The sequence below is a fragment of the Arvicola amphibius genome, chromosome 3 (assembly GCF_903992535.2).
Source record: "Arvicola amphibius chromosome 3, mArvAmp1.2, whole genome shotgun sequence".
Lineage (NCBI taxonomy): Eukaryota > Metazoa > Chordata > Mammalia > Rodentia > Cricetidae > Arvicola > Arvicola amphibius.
The window spans coordinates 185,416,150-185,431,832 of record NC_052049.1 but is presented as its reverse complement, the minus strand read 5'-3'; the positions used below and the strand labels follow the sequence as shown (position 1 = coordinate 185,431,832).

Here is a 15,683-nt window from a genome sequence, read left to right as displayed (position 1 = left end):
GGCCGGTAAAGCAGCCACCTGAGCACTCCTTAGGAACAGTGGGGCCGCAGCAGGGCTCCAGCTTCTGGTTTGGGTCACATGTTCAGTGGTGCCCGGCTTTTGACACGTGGGTTTTTGAGAGCGCACCTCTTCCTTTTGTGCTTTTGTCGTCTACGAAGCTCACGCTACCCAACCACAGCCTAGTTACAGACCAGCTCATAATTAGTGCTTTGTTTTTATTCACAAATAATTACATTTATCTTCTGTGGGTACATGTGTGCCCTGGTACATGTGGAGGTCAGGACAACACTCCTTCCACCATGTGGGCTCTTGGGGGCTGAACTCAGGTCCAGCGTGACATTCTTTGCACTAAACTGGCTCGCTAGCCAATCATGATATATATATATATATATATATATATATATATATATATATATATATGGATGTATATGCACATGGATACATACGTGCTCATTTGTGTGTGCACATGGAGGCAAAAAGACAATCTTGGGTTCATCCCTGGAGTCTTGTTCACCTCCTTTGAGGCAGTGTCTCTCTCACTGGCCTGAGCTCAGCAGCTAGACCACACTCCTGGCCTGTGAATTCCTGGGGTCTGCCTGTTGCCACCTCCCTAGCCCTGGCGCAGATTCTGGGGCTTGAACTCAGGTGAAGCCAGTGCTTTACTGATTGCTCCACCCCCACCCCCCCAATGGTTTTAGTAGTTTCTGACTTTGGGCTGGACTATATTAATAGCCATCCCGGGCCGCATGTGGCCATAGGCCATGGGCTAGACGCCCAAGCTCCAGTGGAACTCTCCTTGGAGGAAGGAAGGAACCACGTTCTTAGTCCTCATGTTTCCAGCCTCTGTCTGCAACACGGGCAACAAGGCAGCCGAGCTCAGGGTGCCAGGCTTTGTGGCACATACCTTTACTTGCTGTGTATGTACAAGCATCTTTTTTCTCTCACGCAGTTCCTTCCTTAACCTCCTGCCCAGTGCTGCTGCCCTGGCTTTCTCAAGGCTGTCGGCGATCAAACCCCGGAGCTCATGCTTATACTCCACCCACAAACCAGCTCCCTCGCCCCTGGCTTTCTTTAAGTTTTTTGAAACAGGGTCTCACTACGTAGCTGTGGCTGGCTCGGTAGCGGTTTCCCAGGCACTGGCCTGTGACTGGTGCGGCAGTGGAGCCGCAGGTCAGATTTTGGACTGCAGGCAGGTGCTGCCCTCTGCTGGCTAGACTGGGGGAGGCAGAGAAGTGGTCCCTCTAAGAAGGAAGTCTCGCTTGAGGCTGTGCTTGGCAACAGAGGACAAGGTCCTTCTTCCTAGAGAGACAGCCCCCTGCCTCGTCTCTCTGCTCAGCCGTGAGTCTTAGTTTTTCTTTCTTACCTCAGGACGTGGAGCCCTCTTCTCCTGCTGCCCTGGCTGGCCTGTGTCCCTACACAGACTATGTGGTTGGCTCTGACCAGATTTTGCAGGAGGTAAGGAACCCGTGGTGTCTGTTTCCAGGCCCCTTGAAGGGTCGTGGACAGATGTGTTGTGCATAGGTGTCTCATTTGAGGCTTCCAGGCCAGTGCTGGGAGCAGCCCTCAGACACTGTGTTTCTCCTAGTCTGAAGACTTCTTTTCACTCATTGAATCCCATGAGGGGAAGCCCCTGAAGCTGATGGTGTATAATTCCGAGTCCGACTCCTGCCGGGAGGTGACTGTGACTCCCAATGCAGCCTGGGGTGGAGAGGGCAGGTACTTCCTGGGGTCACAGGGCTACAGGGCTAGATGGGTGGGCTGGCCCAGTGGGCTTGGGCTTCTGGCATCCCTTGGAGGAGACGGAGCTGTACCCCGAGTCCTGAGGTTCCTCCCTGCCCAGGAGTGTCCTTGCTCAGTCATGGTTGTGGGTGGGGGTGGTATAGGTAGGGAGGGCTGTGTCGTGGACAACCCTGATTGAATGTCTCTGGCCTTCCATAGTCTGGGGTGTGGTATTGGTTATGGGTACCTACACCGAATCCCAACACAGCCCTCCGGCCACTACAAGAAGCCAGGCGGGACCTCACCGTCTGGTACTCCAGCAGCTAATACTCCACAACCTAGTGACTTGCCTCTTGGTGCCCCACCACCGTGGCCCATCCTTCAAGATTCTTCCAGCCCAGAGTTGGGTTCCAGACACAGTGACTACACGGAGGTGTGTGGGCAGCATCTGTCATGGTAGGGATGGGAGGAGTTTCTGGGGCAGCCTCCCCATGGGCCTGTGAGGAGGCCCATCTGCCCCGGTATGCAGTAGAAGCAGAGAGGCTCTGCTTGGGTTCAGAGAAACACGCTTTTGACTCAGTTGCCCTGGGAGTAGAGACGAGGCACTGGTGGTCATTTTGTGAGTGGTAAATTGAGACCCTGAAACGGACAGAACCTTGTACTACAGTGAGGGAGGGACAGCCGGGCCAGTGGTGGACATGTTAGGATGCGTGGCCCCCATGTGTACCTGGATTCAAGTGAGGCTCAGGGAGTGTGGATAACCCCCCCTCCCCCCCAGAGTGTCAGAAACCTTTCTCAGTGTGTCTGTTGCAGGGAGGATCTGGCCTGACCCCACCACTCACAGAAACCAAGGGTGATATTATTTATAGTGCCGGGGCGGGCCGCAGTCAGGTTGGAGATTTCTGTATTGAATCTTTATTGGCACTGTCTTGACTCCCAATTTATTCCTTCCTGGCATCTTTAGGCCCTGACACAGGTCCCCAGTGGCTCCACGGAAGGGCAGCTCCTTGGTCCTGGGAGTCCTAGCCATGGTGCTGCTGACTTTGGGGGATGCCCACATTCCATGGAGATCCCTCTTCAGCCTCCACCTCCAGTGCAGCGGGTTATGGACCCAGGTATGGGACAGGCTCCAGAGGAGACTGAGGCACCTGGAGCCCTGGTGCTGAAGTGGGCTGCAGGCTCAGGGTTACACTCATGTAGCAGGCCCCAGCTTTTCTCAGGACCTGCTAACCTGTGTCGTCCAGTCAAGGGTAGACAGACAGAGGCAGAGAAGGGTCTGGGCCCATTGCCATGGTCTACCCCATGATGTTCAACTCTTTGTCCCTCAGGGACAACCTCCATAGGGTTTGGTGGAGGGTATTGGTAGGGCCAAAGGCGAGTTAGGAACATGGCAGGGGGAGACAGGCTCCCAGATTTCCAATAGTTGGGGTTTTATGTGAGCAGAGACCTGAGCTGCTCTCTTCCCCAGGCTTCCTGGATGTGTCAGGGATGTCTCTTCTAGACAGCAGCAACACCAGTGTATGCCCCAGCCTGTCCTCCTCCGTAGTGCTGACCTCCACAGCTCTCAGCGCCTCGGGACCAGAGGACATGGGTTCCAGTAGCAGTTCACATGAGCGGGGTGGTGAGTGACCTTCAGTGACGCCCCGAGAAACCCTGGGTTTGGGGAGGGCTGCCCTGAGATTCAAAGGTGGGTTAGGGGTTCACATGCTTGGCTTCTAACCTCCACCACAGCCTGACTGCAGGGGAGTGACCCCTAAGCTTGGGCCTCCTTGGCCCTACTCTGTTTCAGGGGAAGCCACGTGGTCAGGTTCCGAGTTTGAGATCTCCTTCCCGGACAGTCCCGGGGCCCAGACCCAGGACTACCTGCCCCAGCTGACTCTCCCCGACGGACTCACCTCTGCATCCTCACCAGATGGGCTGTCTGCGGAGCTGCTGGAGGCACAGACTGAGGAGCCAGCAGACACAGAGACCGAGGGGGTCGCCCTAGAACCGCAGCCTGGGCTGTGAGAAGGGTCCGTGACCTTTGGTGTTGCTTAGCTTGTCTGTGTAGCTCCCAAAGGCATGGGCTTTGCCGTGGTCTCCTAGGGTCCCACCTTTACCCCAGTACATGGTCCTGGACTGAAGGGGCAGGGAAGCTGGGAGCAACAGCATTGAAGCCTCATGGGTAGGGAGAGGCAGCAGGGCCCAATCTTGAGTGTGAAGACGAGGGACAAGAGAGGCTATGTCTTCCAGCAGCCCCCCTTGTACTGAGGTGGGGTTCCAAGTCCCAGGGCCCTCCCTTCCCATTCTAATCCTTACGCTGGAGGAGAGAGGTGTATACTTGGCCACTTTCTTCTCAAGTTGGAAAAGGCCCTTCTCAGGGATCTACCTGTGCTAGTGACACCTTCCCCTCCCCACAGGAGAGACACACTCTAGCTGTGGTGTCCCGTGACCCCTCCTACCAGGGGCCCCACATACAGACAACTGCCTGAGTGCAGAAGGTATTCAGCCAGGTCTGATGGCTCCTCCATTGAAACCCCTCTACCTCTTTGCTAGAGACCAGGTGAGAGTGGGTACAGGCCTTCTGTCTGTCCTTAGTATGAGGGAAACTGTCCTGAAAACTCTAGGTGCCTCGAGTTTAGAGGCTAAGGCTAGGGGAGGTTGTGGGCTCTGCTGGCTTTCTACATGGCCAGGCATGCCCTCTGCAGTTGCAGTCTCCTGCATCATCACTGTACGCGGCCTTTGGTCGTTTCCCATCTGTGTAACTCTATGTACAGGGCACTCACTGTGCTAGGAAGCACCGGCCGAGCAATGCAGTGGGCCACCAGATGGGCAAACGCTAGGAATACATTTATAGCCAGGTCTATGAGGGAGGCATCCCAGGGCCTCTTGGTGAGTGCCAGGAATGTGGGCACACAACAGGGTCACCCCCACAGGGCTGCTCTGGGGCCAGCTCACCTTAGCTCTGTAGCTAGGTGCTCTGAGCCCTGGTTGCCCTAACTGGAAGGTTCTGTTCCCGAGAGACCCCATAAGCAGGTTAAGATGGATGCTGAGGGTGTTTTCTTTCCCCATAGTCTGCTGTGAAGGAAAACGACAAATGGAAAAATAAATGTGTACGACACTGAAGTATTTTAACTAAAGCTTTATTCTATACAACCTGAAATACAGACTCTGACCTTTTCGGCCATTGCAGACTGTCCAATTTTCTGGAAAACTTATTACTTATTTTGACTAGAGGGGAAAAGAAAGTACAACCATGCTGGGAGGTAAAATCCACCACAGGGGCACTGCTGCCCGCCGCTCAGTGCTGGGCCATAACCAGTAGAACCCTTAGTGCAGAGGCCCTTCCTGCAAACACTGCTGAGGGCCAGCACCCCACCCCATCCCTTGCTTCAGTTCATGACCGTCACTAAAAACACGCACCCCGAGTGCACTGTTGTATCCAACAGACAAAAAGGACTTCAGTAAAAAAGCCGTCAGTTGCTCTGAGGGAGAATATTTTAATGCCTGGGAAATGTCTTTGCTCACTTGAAGGTGTGGAAGCCATGGCATGTCTGTGCTCCACAGTTAGCAGTAAGGGGACCCCGTTCTGCGGTTGTGCGGATCGATGCTTCAATTTGTAAGGAACGGACCTGGACCCATCAGCTGCCCCCAGCAGAACCACTGAAGATGTAGAAAAGCCAGCCCTCCCCAGTCCCTGCTCCTGTGGGGGACAGGCCACGCGGTAGGGAGGTAACTGGACTGGAATAAACTGCCCCTGAAGGCACTTGTGCTTCTGGCTTTGTTCAAGGCTGTCTTCTGGAGTGGGGTGGATGGGACCATCGATCTGTCTGAATGAGAACAGCCTTGGGAAGAATCCAAAGTTGAAGTGTTTATCCCCAGTAAGTGAATACTCTGTACAAGATCCATGAGTCTACGAAAGCTTTTGATTGCTAGAAAGACAGAGGAAAGATCTGGACGCAGGTCTAACAAAAGCCCACATATAAAACTGGAAAAACAAACATGGACCACGATAGAAATATCAAACCAACTCACTGTGAGATCTCTTTACTCTAATAACAAACTCTAGGTAGCATTCGAATGAAACAAACTTCAGCATGGCCTTAGTTTTGACAGCGTCATGCCGCTCACCCAGGGCAGGAAGCTGTGGCTCCCGCTGGCTCTGCCTATGAGGAAGACTGGGCGCTGGAGGGAAAAGAGTGGCCACAGCTGCTTGGGCTGTTGTGCGGCCAGGTGACTATGGGGCAGTACTTCACTACACAGGCTGCTGCCTGCAAGTCCGAGTACTGTGCCCTAGCCTTGGAGTGGCAGGTCTTCCTATAGAGCAGAGCTGAGATTCGGTATTTCATGGCCATTTCTCCTGAAATGGGCTGGCTCTTGAACTGCGCAGCAGCGATGGTTCCCATTAGAAATAACTCTTACATGATGATGAAAACAACTTTTGTTCTCTGTAACCACAAATTTGGAAAAAGCCTTCATAGGTACTGATGAGTGGAATGTACTAGAAAAGCTGCACAACTCATGGGTCTGAAACTGAGATGCGCTGACAGATGGCCCCGCTGATGTTCTCTACCAAGTGCTAAGAGACAAAGGTGGGTCCTTCCAAGGAGTCATCCAAGTCTGCACTGGCCTGTTGCAGGTTCTCTGTACATCTCGAAGGACAGTGCCTGGGGCTCGTCTGTCCTTGCACTGATCCCTGGGGACACCTTAACCTATGCACGGAGCCTGCTTCTATATTACATCTCGATTAGTCACGTCATCAAATCGGCCGGCGGAGCTCCTGCTCCCAGTAGGGCTTGGCGGGCTTCCTAGGACTACTCGGGGCCACAGAGGAAGGTTGATGAATAACCCAGGAGCACGGCCCACTCTTCACGTGGACTTCTGACGGTAATGGAGTGTGAGGTCTCCACCACTCTTCCATATGAAGTGCTTTACTGTTCGAAGGTCCATATTTGGGTCCAAAACCTGAATAGCCAAAGTGCATTGAAAACATTACGGTCACTAACAGTTAAAGGCATCCTTAACCAGAGGCCCTGCCAGCTGGCCCAGCTGGCTCCCACTGCCTAGGAGCCTGTCTCCACTCCATCCATGGAACTGGAAGTTGTGCTTCTGCTGCTCCACCAGCAGCACCGGCTCGGCCCTGCCTGAGGACACACTGTGCGTCTTGCTTGTAATTCCATCTCTTCTCCACCCACCTCCATCCCAAATTCTTTAACATGACAGATGCCACCCTGCAAATCAAGATGCCACTGCCTCTGTTAACCAGGCACATTACAGATGTGGGCATCTGTAAAGCTGTGTCCTCTTCCTGTGCATCTGTTTCCTTCAGGTGTGCTGAAGAACTTTTCCGGGAGATGCGGCGGGGAGGGAGAGGCTCTTTAGAGCCTCTGGAAGCCGATGCCCCTGGAGGCCAACGGCTTAAGAACCTAAGCACGCGGTATTGGACTTTGTGGTTATCTCTGCAGGACTCACCTGGTCCTGGCACAGAAGTTCAATTTTCTCCTCTGCCAACACAGCAATATCCTCTTCCTTCTCCTGCTCTGGCTTTTCGTTATTCGACGAGCTGGTGGTCTGAGACTCGTTGTCCAGGTTGATGATCTTCTCATAGACATGCTCCATCACCTTCCGGACCTGCAGCATGTCACTGGCAGAGAGTCTGTCTCTAGAACAGACAATGACATGTTTTGACATCATGAAAACTCATTATTTTTTATTGTGTCAACAACTAAAGTCACACAGACATCTAAAATCAATATATGTATTTAGTCATGGTCTTGATCCATTTGAGAGCTGTCAGAGAGTTCCTATGGTGCCCTCTATGGCTCATGCACACACAAAGGCTACCTGCATTTTACTCCAAGTACTGCCTGAAGCGAGGGCAGCCCTGGGTAGACCCACCAATTAACTACCCACGGCTCAGTGTTACTTCCCACTGCTGTGCCTTCAACTAGAAGCAAACAACAAACACCCCAGGCTAGACACACTAGTGGAGGAGCCACAGCCTGCTCCAGACCACAAACCCAGCAGCTGGCTTGTTGTAAATTACACAACCGGAAGCCCTTTTCACTAAGCCCTTATCTCTGGTATGAATCAATCATCAAACCTCTCAGTAAGGTTTAAAGTCTTCAAGGAGTCTGAGGTTCAGTCATTGAGTCTACTGGAAGTGATGTCTGCACCTTGCTGTAAAGTGATCCAGTGTGTGCACGCAGACAAAGGTACAGATGGAACAGAACGTTTGGCCACATGGTGGTTACTCCTGAAGTGTCTTGATGGGCCAGTGGGAACTGGTTCCTCTGTGAGCTCGCGAATCCAGTGACGGTTTAGCAGTCCTGCTGGTTTTGCTTGCTAGCATATACATGCTCATCATGGTTCACACTTCCTTGCTAGACTCAACCTCTCTGCCGTTAGCCTCTCTTGAAGCCACATCTACCTGTCAGGAATTTCTGGTGGTATGTCACGGCACGCTCTGCGACCTGGCATACAATCATTCATGTCTTCCTACTCCACCCCGAGTGGGAACATGCACCCCCATACCCATTTTTGGTATCTTGAGGCTGTTTCTGCTTGGGAATTGTGTCTTTGACAGTCCACCCATCTGTACGTGTTCTGGTGATTCCTTCTAGAAACCTGGAAAGCTCTGCTCAGAAACTGGTTATTTTCCCATTCTCATTCCTCCCTAAGTATCTGTAAGAGCAGCTACTACACATAGGTTTGTCCTTTAGAGACAGTCTCCCATGGCCTTGAACTGATCCTCCTCTGCCCACCTCCTAAGAGCTGGGATTACAGGTGTGTGCTGCCACTTACTGCTTGCTTGGTCTCAGCTGGGCTGGAGTTACTATATTGCCTCGGCTGGCCTCCTGCCTCTGCCTCCAAGTGCTGAGACGACAGAGGCATGAGTCAGCAATTATGGCTCAGGTACATTTTGGCAGGAGACTAGCTCCACAATAACCAGCCTCCCACCTAGCACCTGTCTCCTTGTTACGCAGCGACCACAGGGACAGAGGCGTCTGCTGTGACTGGGGTAAGGAAGCAATAGTTACTTACTTTTTTAAAGTTTTTGCTCCTGAAGATGCATGAGGTTGGAGGTAGAAAGGAATTTTGTTGAATTTGGGCATATTTTTCTGAAATATTAAAAGTTGAAGAGGTATAATACTTTCTATTAGCTGATAAAACTAAAATGCTGTCAACAGGAAAACAAGATTTACAGTATCAACTGAATGTGCCTTAAGAGAAAACTTTATCACCAAGTATGATGTTTAGTTTAAGGTAAAAATAGATTAAGACAAATTATATACAATATTTGTGCCATAAATAGGCTTTGTGGCATGGCCTTTCTAAAATTATTGTACAAGGCATCACAGGAAAACAAACCTAAAATTTTAAAGCTGTATAAATCAAAACATTGGGGCTGATGACTAAAAGCCTAACCAGAAGCTTAAGCGTCCTGAGAGAGCCCGAGAGCCTTCACTTGCTGCATGGGTGGCCATCACCAGTGGGGACTCTCCTGCTATCCCTCTGACAGACAGAGGTCTACCATGAAGAAAATACCCATTCTCAAATGATGGCTGACATCATCTGGCCATCCTTCTCAGGGCACAAGCCATGCCACAGGGTCAGTAATGCATCCAGATGAGTTCTACATTCAAAGGAAGCAGTAGTTTATGGGAAGCTTGGACAGAGAAGGCCACAGGTCTAACTGGCTTTAAGTTCTTGGGTTGTATATCTGGGGTAGAAAGCAAATTTTCTAAAGCTTTAAGAGATTAAATCCCTTTTCAAATGGCTTTAGGAATATACAAAATAGTCAAGAGGACGTAAGAAAGTCTAGAAACAGACTGAGCAGTGTCTACAGGAATTTAGTGCACGAACTGACACAGCCTTCCAGATTAGCGGAGACAAGACAGACGCCACAGGCTGCACCGGCACAGCCAGAGCCTTACCTCACAGCAAACACAAGAATAAATAACAGATTACAGAGCCAGGCAAGAAAATGAGAAGGTGCAAAGAACCTAAGAAAGGAGGCTCTCTCCACCCTATTCTGGATTAGGAAATACCCAACAAAACACGGAAGAACCCAGAGTCCTAACTTAATGTGATTACACAAAAACTAGGTTTCCACCTGGGAAAGAACCTTGAACAAAGTAAAAGTTTAATGAAGGCACAGAGGAGTCAGGTTAATATGCAACAGAAGATCACCTACAAGTCAGTCAGAGAACACAAACAGGCAGGTGATGGGGAGATGCAAACAGCCACTATGAAGGACTCTTAACCTCCCCATGAATAAAGGGAAACGCCACATCAAAGTCATCAGATAGTATTCGCCTATCGTACAGCAAAGCTAAGTGTCCATTGTTGTGTGGCTGTGGGAACTGGACAGTCGCACACTTGGCTCAGAAGTAAATTGCCATTGTGAAGGGCAATTTGGCATTATCTATCAGAATTTAAAATGTGCATACTCTTTGATCCAGCAATTCCACTTCTAGGAATTTATCCTAAAAAGCACACAAAGATATAAGTAGTACAAGGACATTCACTGCAGCACTGTTTGCAACAGAAAACACTGGAAACAACCGAAGTCCACTAATAAGGGGTTGATCAAATAGAGGATGCTACATTTCCACAACAGAATAGGGTGCTGTCATTTAAAGGGAATAGTCCATTGAGTACAGGCATGAACAGATGTCCAAGACACACTTTTAGTATAAAAAGTTGCAGAACACTGTAAGAGATTTTGTGCAAAATAAAATGAGCTATACACTTGCACATGCACACATAATATAGGCTCATGTAGGTGAAGAAAGTAGCCAAGGCTGCGTCAGCCTCCTAGTGGGTGCTGGCTCTGAGGAGGGTGGGTGAAAGGTGGGGAGGATGGATGGCAAGAGGTGGGCACTTCACCCCAAGCACCAATCTTATAGAATAAGCATATGTTATCATCATAACTGAATCCTGACAAATAAAAATCGATTGATATGTAAACCATTATCAGCATTATCTACAACTTGAGAACTCCAGGAAAGCAGAGGGGACTCCACTTGACAGGTGACTTTTGCTACAGTTTAAGATTGTGCTGTCTACAACAGTCCTTAATGTCACAATCTGGGAAAAGTCAAAGGGCGAAGTGGGGGTGGGGACACTTACATCCACAGTGATGTCAATTACCCATTGTGGTACTGTCTCATTGAGAAGCATCGCCTCAGTCTCGCCCCCGGAATCCCGGCAGAGCAGCCTAGACACAATCCATCAGGTAGTCAGTGTCACAACAAGGGGACATCAGAGGAGGAACCCTCACAGTGCTCACTGAGGACAGCAGAGGTGGCAGTAGATAGAGCAGAGAGACTTGGGCCCTAATGAAGCTGCTTCTGAGTCTTGGGTCACCATAGGGCCTAGCCAGTGCCATGGTGCATGACACGGACTTCGCCTGCACTGAGGGCTCTAGTTTGGCTACTACGCCTGGGCGGGACAGACACCTTCCACATCTCTGACAACTACGCGACACCAGTGACACCTGCCCAGCTCCCCACAGCTGTGCTGGGGGCGTGAGTCACATCAGCTTTTCCTTTCCTGGGGGGTCCAGAGAGGATTTTCTCGGCAGCCCAGGCTGAGTCAGTGCAGTTAACAGTTCCCAGGAGCAGCCCAGTCCCCTGTGGGCAGGAACTGCTGTAAGGCTTTCTGATCTCTGCCTGGAGGCAGGAATCTGCGGGGAAGGGGCTGTGACTCTTGCCTTGGCCCTTCTGCAGCATCACGCACTGCACCGGGCATTTAACTGTCTCAAGCAGACGGAAAAGCCAACTCCAGACGTTCTTACAGGTTAGTGACACACTGCTCATGTCTGAGCCAGCACTTCCTAGCAAAAGGGTTGGACTATCAAGCAAGGTCTTTCTCAGGCAGGCCTCTGGTCCTTTTCATCCATACCTGAACAGTGTACGACCTCCAGCTTCACCAAAGATCACAGGGGTGTGTGGGGGCACTTGGAAATACCCATTTCCCTTTTGGACTCTGCTTTCCTGCTCCCCGCTCACTAGAAAAGACAAGCAGTCTGTTAGTACTGAGACCACAGCTTCTGAACACTCATCACAACAGGCTGTAAACATAATCCTGGGGCTGGAAAGATGGCTCAGTGGTTAACAACACTGACTGTTCTTCCAGAGGACCCAGGTTAAGTTCTAGGGAACCCAATACCCCTTCTGGCCTCCATGGGCACTAGGCACACAGTGCTACACATGCACACTAGCAGAAAAACACTGATACATATCAAACTAAAAGTCAAAAAATTAAAAGTTAAAAATCCTGTTACTTAGAGTTAGAAAAATTGGTGGAGGAAGCTGGAAAGATGGCTCACAGATAAGACTGCTCTTCCACAGGACCTGAGTTCAATTCCCAGCACCCTGCAGCTCCAAGGGATATGATGCCTTTGTGTGGCCTTCATATACATTCCCACATATGGCATATACATATAAAAGTTTTTTAAATATTAAAAAGTATTAAAGGTAAAAAACAAACATTAAATTCCTGAAAATAAGAATTTGGTATTTTATATTGACTGTATCTTAGAGGAGCTGGTCAGAAGTCAGCATGCTATCCACTGTAAATAGAGCTCCTTTGGAGGGTTTTAATACAAGAGAAAGGCAGCTGACCCACTGCCTGCCCTGCACCATGTGCCCTGCCAGCCTCCAGCCCCCTGTAAACCCGAGCACAGTGGCACCACCTGTCATCCCAGCACTTGGGAGATACAGGTGGGAGGAGCTATGGCAACTGTGAGCTAGTCTGGACTACAAGAGACCTGTCCAAAAAAAGGAAAGAAAAGAAAAAGAAAGGGAAGGGAAATATTATTTATAAATAGTTGTCTTGCCAGGCAGTGGTGGTGTACACCTTTAATCCCAGGACTTGGGAGACACAGGCATCTCTGGGAGTTCGAGGCCAGCCTGGTCTACAGACAGCTAAAGCTACACAGAAAAACCCTGTCTTGAAAAAAACCACACCAAACCAAACCAAATCAAAACAAACAAACAACAAACCAGGAGTCTTAACTGCCCCGGCACAGAAGGAGCTGGTCATGTTTCTGTTTTATTTCTGCAGGGATTAAAGGTATGCACCCCACCACAGCATGTTTCTGTTCTGAATATCAAACATGGGGTTTCTTTCACCTGTGAGAGCTGTGGTCTCTCTACACCCCATAATGAACTGGGCACACCACAGATACACGTCACACTTCAGCACACTGTGTTAAGTACCCTTTGACCCCAAGCAACTCTTGCTTTTGTGAACATACACACTAACCGTGGTTGACTTCATTTTCTTCTTCATCCATGGGAGTCACGTGTGTTCTCGGCCAGTACTCCAGAAGTGCCTGTAGTAGGAGTCCTCCTAAGTTCACTGCAAGTTAACAGGAGAAACAGGAGAGAGTGTGTGATCTCCAAGCTCAGACAGGAAGAGCGATGTTCGGATGTTACATCTGATGCTGGAGAAGCCAACTACAGGCAGGGCAGGCTAGGAGCAGGGCAGCAGGAGACACCCAAAGGGAGAGCAGGTTCTCGGGAGAGGGGCCGGCATTGAGTGCCTACAGCATTCCACCCAAATCTGGTGGCTTTTAAAGTGGCACTGTCTTTTCTTTGTGAGTTCAGCCTGGCCTTCGATTTCTCATCTTCTTTCTTCCTACTCCCAAGTCCAGGAATGACAGGGAGGTGCTTTCATGCTGGGGTGTGGATGCAGGGCTCAGCCCGACCTCCACTCTGAGATGCTGACGCAGGGGACGGCTCTGCTCTTCAGGAGTCACTCTCCTGCCTGTTTGTAGACACAGGGTCCTACACAGTAGCTAAGGCTGCCCTGGAGCTCACACTATTCTCCTGCCTCAGCCTCCTGAGTGCTGGGATCACAGGCATGAGTCACTAAAAACTAAATAACTTGATGTTATTTACAGAGATACTCTCCTGACACTGGCAATGCTTTATCTGTACATATGCACTGCTTTCTATACAGCAAATTCTTATAAGAATGCTGAGCGAAGACACAATAATCGTCCTATATGCTGGGCAGTGATGGAGCACACTTTTAGTTCCAGCACTCAGGAGGCAGAAGCAGTTTAATCTCTAAGTTTAAGGCAGCCCGGTCTAAAGAATGAGTTCTAGGACAGCCAGGGCTACACAGAGAAACCTTGTCTCAAACGAACAAAAAACAAACAAAAAACCCCACACCAAACCACAACAAAAAAAGGGGGACACTACAAAGATGACTAGCCAGCAATCCCTGCCTAGCTCCACCTAAACACTTAACTCACATTTTGGGTCTGAGCCGTCGGGACTGCTAAAGCCGGCGTCTTTGGCAGAAACCCAGGCAGCAAAGCAGTCACTTTCATCCAGAGTAATCGTCAGCATCTGCCAGAGACAACAACGTCAGTGCATGCCCTCCCTTCTGCAGCACCTGAACCTGCGGCATCCACACACTAGACTAAGGCATCAAGCCATGCTTCATGGGAATCAATGCTGCTATGGCTCACGTTACTCAAATGCCAGAGGCTTCAATGACAGTTTATTAACATGGGAGAAAAAGGAATTGCACATTACTTAAAAACATCAAACTCCATCAGAATAGTTAGGGTGTGCTAGGGATCTGCAGTTATCCAAAATTATACAAATACTGATTGCTAACTCACCCCTGTTTTCAGATCTACTGAGAACCAATTTGGAACATACACCATTTTAAATCTTTTCTTAATTTCGTCTTCGAAGTCCACTTTGCCCAAATCCTCCACTTTGCATGCCTGCACAAGGAAGCACAAGGGTCGGCATGAATTAATGGACCCACTCACACTTCACTCTTCCAGATTTTACACTTGTTTAAATAATTCTAAAGTATACCTTAAGAACAGAGCTAATGGGCAGTGTGGTGCACACCTTTAATCCAGCCCTCGGGAGGCAGAGGCAGGTGGATCTCTGTGAGTTGGTGGCCAGCCTGGTCTACAGAGCGATGCCAGGACAGGCCCCTGAGCTACACAGAGAAACCCTGTCTTGAACTCCTCCCTCACCATAGGAGCCGATTTCTTTTATTCTAAGGTCTTTAAATAACTACGTGTTAGTAAAAAATTAAACTAATGAGCTGGAAGAGATGGCTCGGTGGTTAAGAGTACTTGTTGGTCTTGAAAAAAACAAGGGTTCAGTTGCCAGCACCCACTGGCTCACAATCATCCAATTACTCCAGGTCCAGGGAATCTAGTGCCCCCTTCTGATCTCCCTGGGTACCAGGCACACACAGTACTCAGACATGTACGCAAGCAAACACTCATACACATTAAATTTTTTAAAAAATTTTTTGAAATTGAAAATAATCTTTTCTAGGGGGTGGGGCTGTAATTTAATTCTGCGAACACTAAACTGTCTTCACATTCACCTAGTGCCGCAGTCAGCTCCCCACAGGCAAGCAGACACGGACTTTCCCACATCCCATTGCTCCCTCCCAATGACCTAGGGAAAGCTTACACCACAGCAACAGACTCAAGCCACGGGGAAGTCTGTCATTACTGCTCTGCACACACACTCCTTGATGCGGCCAGCGCCCACCCCCAGACCATCTCCTTCCTCTCTGGAAACCCAAGTCCTGGCTCCACTCAGATGCAGTCATCGCAGGCTCTTGTCTTCATCTGAGCTACAACTACGCCCACACGGAGAGCACACAGGACACACTGCCCCTCACACCTCCACCGTCTCTGCCACATGAAGTCTGCAGCACAACGGACCATTCCTGCTATCTGGAAGAGCACGTGAGTGCATAGGCAAGCGTGGACAGAAAACCTTCTGTCTTTCTCCCAGCGCAAGAAAAAGGTGCCCTTCTGGGTGTGTTCTAGTCCTTCCTTCCTGGAAGCTTTTGTTGCTGTTTTCCCCCTCCATGTCAAGGTTTCTCTGTGTAGTCCTGGAACTCACTCTGTAGGCCAGGCTGCCTGAAACTCAGAGATCTGCCTGCTCCTGCTTCTCGAGTGCTGGGATTAAAGGTGCGCG

The 15,683-nt window shown here is 50.0% G+C and overlaps 2 protein-coding genes across 8 annotated transcripts in view; one reads left to right on the top strand and one right to left on the bottom strand.

Moving 5' to 3' along the window:
* The window catches only part of Gorasp1 (golgi reassembly stacking protein 1), a 43,106-nt gene extending 37,504 nt beyond the window's left edge, over nt 1-5,602 (top strand). For 2 of the 4 annotated variants that reach the window (XM_038323276.2, XM_038323272.2), the window contains exons 4-9: nt 1,369-1,455; nt 1,586-1,716; nt 1,939-2,152; nt 2,684-2,834; nt 3,188-3,340; nt 3,509-4,861. In XM_038323276.2, the coding sequence (XP_038179204.1) occupies nt 1,369-1,455; nt 1,586-1,716; nt 1,939-2,152; nt 2,684-2,834; nt 3,188-3,340; nt 3,509-3,726 (954 nt within the window). In that variant the 3' untranslated portion in view covers nt 3,727-4,861. Of the gene's footprint in view, nt 1-1,368; nt 1,456-1,585; nt 1,717-1,938; nt 2,153-2,683; nt 2,835-3,187; nt 3,341-3,508; nt 4,862-5,232 lie in introns of those variants that run through there. The other 2 variants (XM_038323273.1, XM_038323275.2) reach the window with 2 other exon arrangements.
* Nucleotides 4,826-15,683, bottom strand: part of Wdr48 (WD repeat domain 48) — a 35,921-nt gene continuing 25,063 nt past the window's right edge. For all 4 annotated transcript variants that reach the window (XM_038323268.1, XM_038323270.1, XM_038323269.1 and 1 more), the window contains 8 exons: nt 14,345-14,452; nt 13,970-14,066; nt 12,973-13,068; nt 11,608-11,713; nt 10,834-10,921; nt 8,743-8,819; nt 7,171-7,360; nt 4,826-6,663 (listed from right to left, as the gene is read on the bottom strand). In XM_038323268.1, the coding sequence (XP_038179196.1) occupies nt 6,568-6,663; nt 7,171-7,360; nt 8,743-8,819; nt 10,834-10,921; nt 11,608-11,713; nt 12,973-13,068; nt 13,970-14,066; nt 14,345-14,452 (858 nt within the window). In that variant the 3' untranslated portion in view covers nt 4,826-6,567. The remainder of the gene's footprint in view (nt 6,664-7,170; nt 7,361-8,742; nt 8,820-10,833; nt 10,922-11,607; nt 11,714-12,972; nt 13,069-13,969; nt 14,067-14,344; nt 14,453-15,683) is intronic.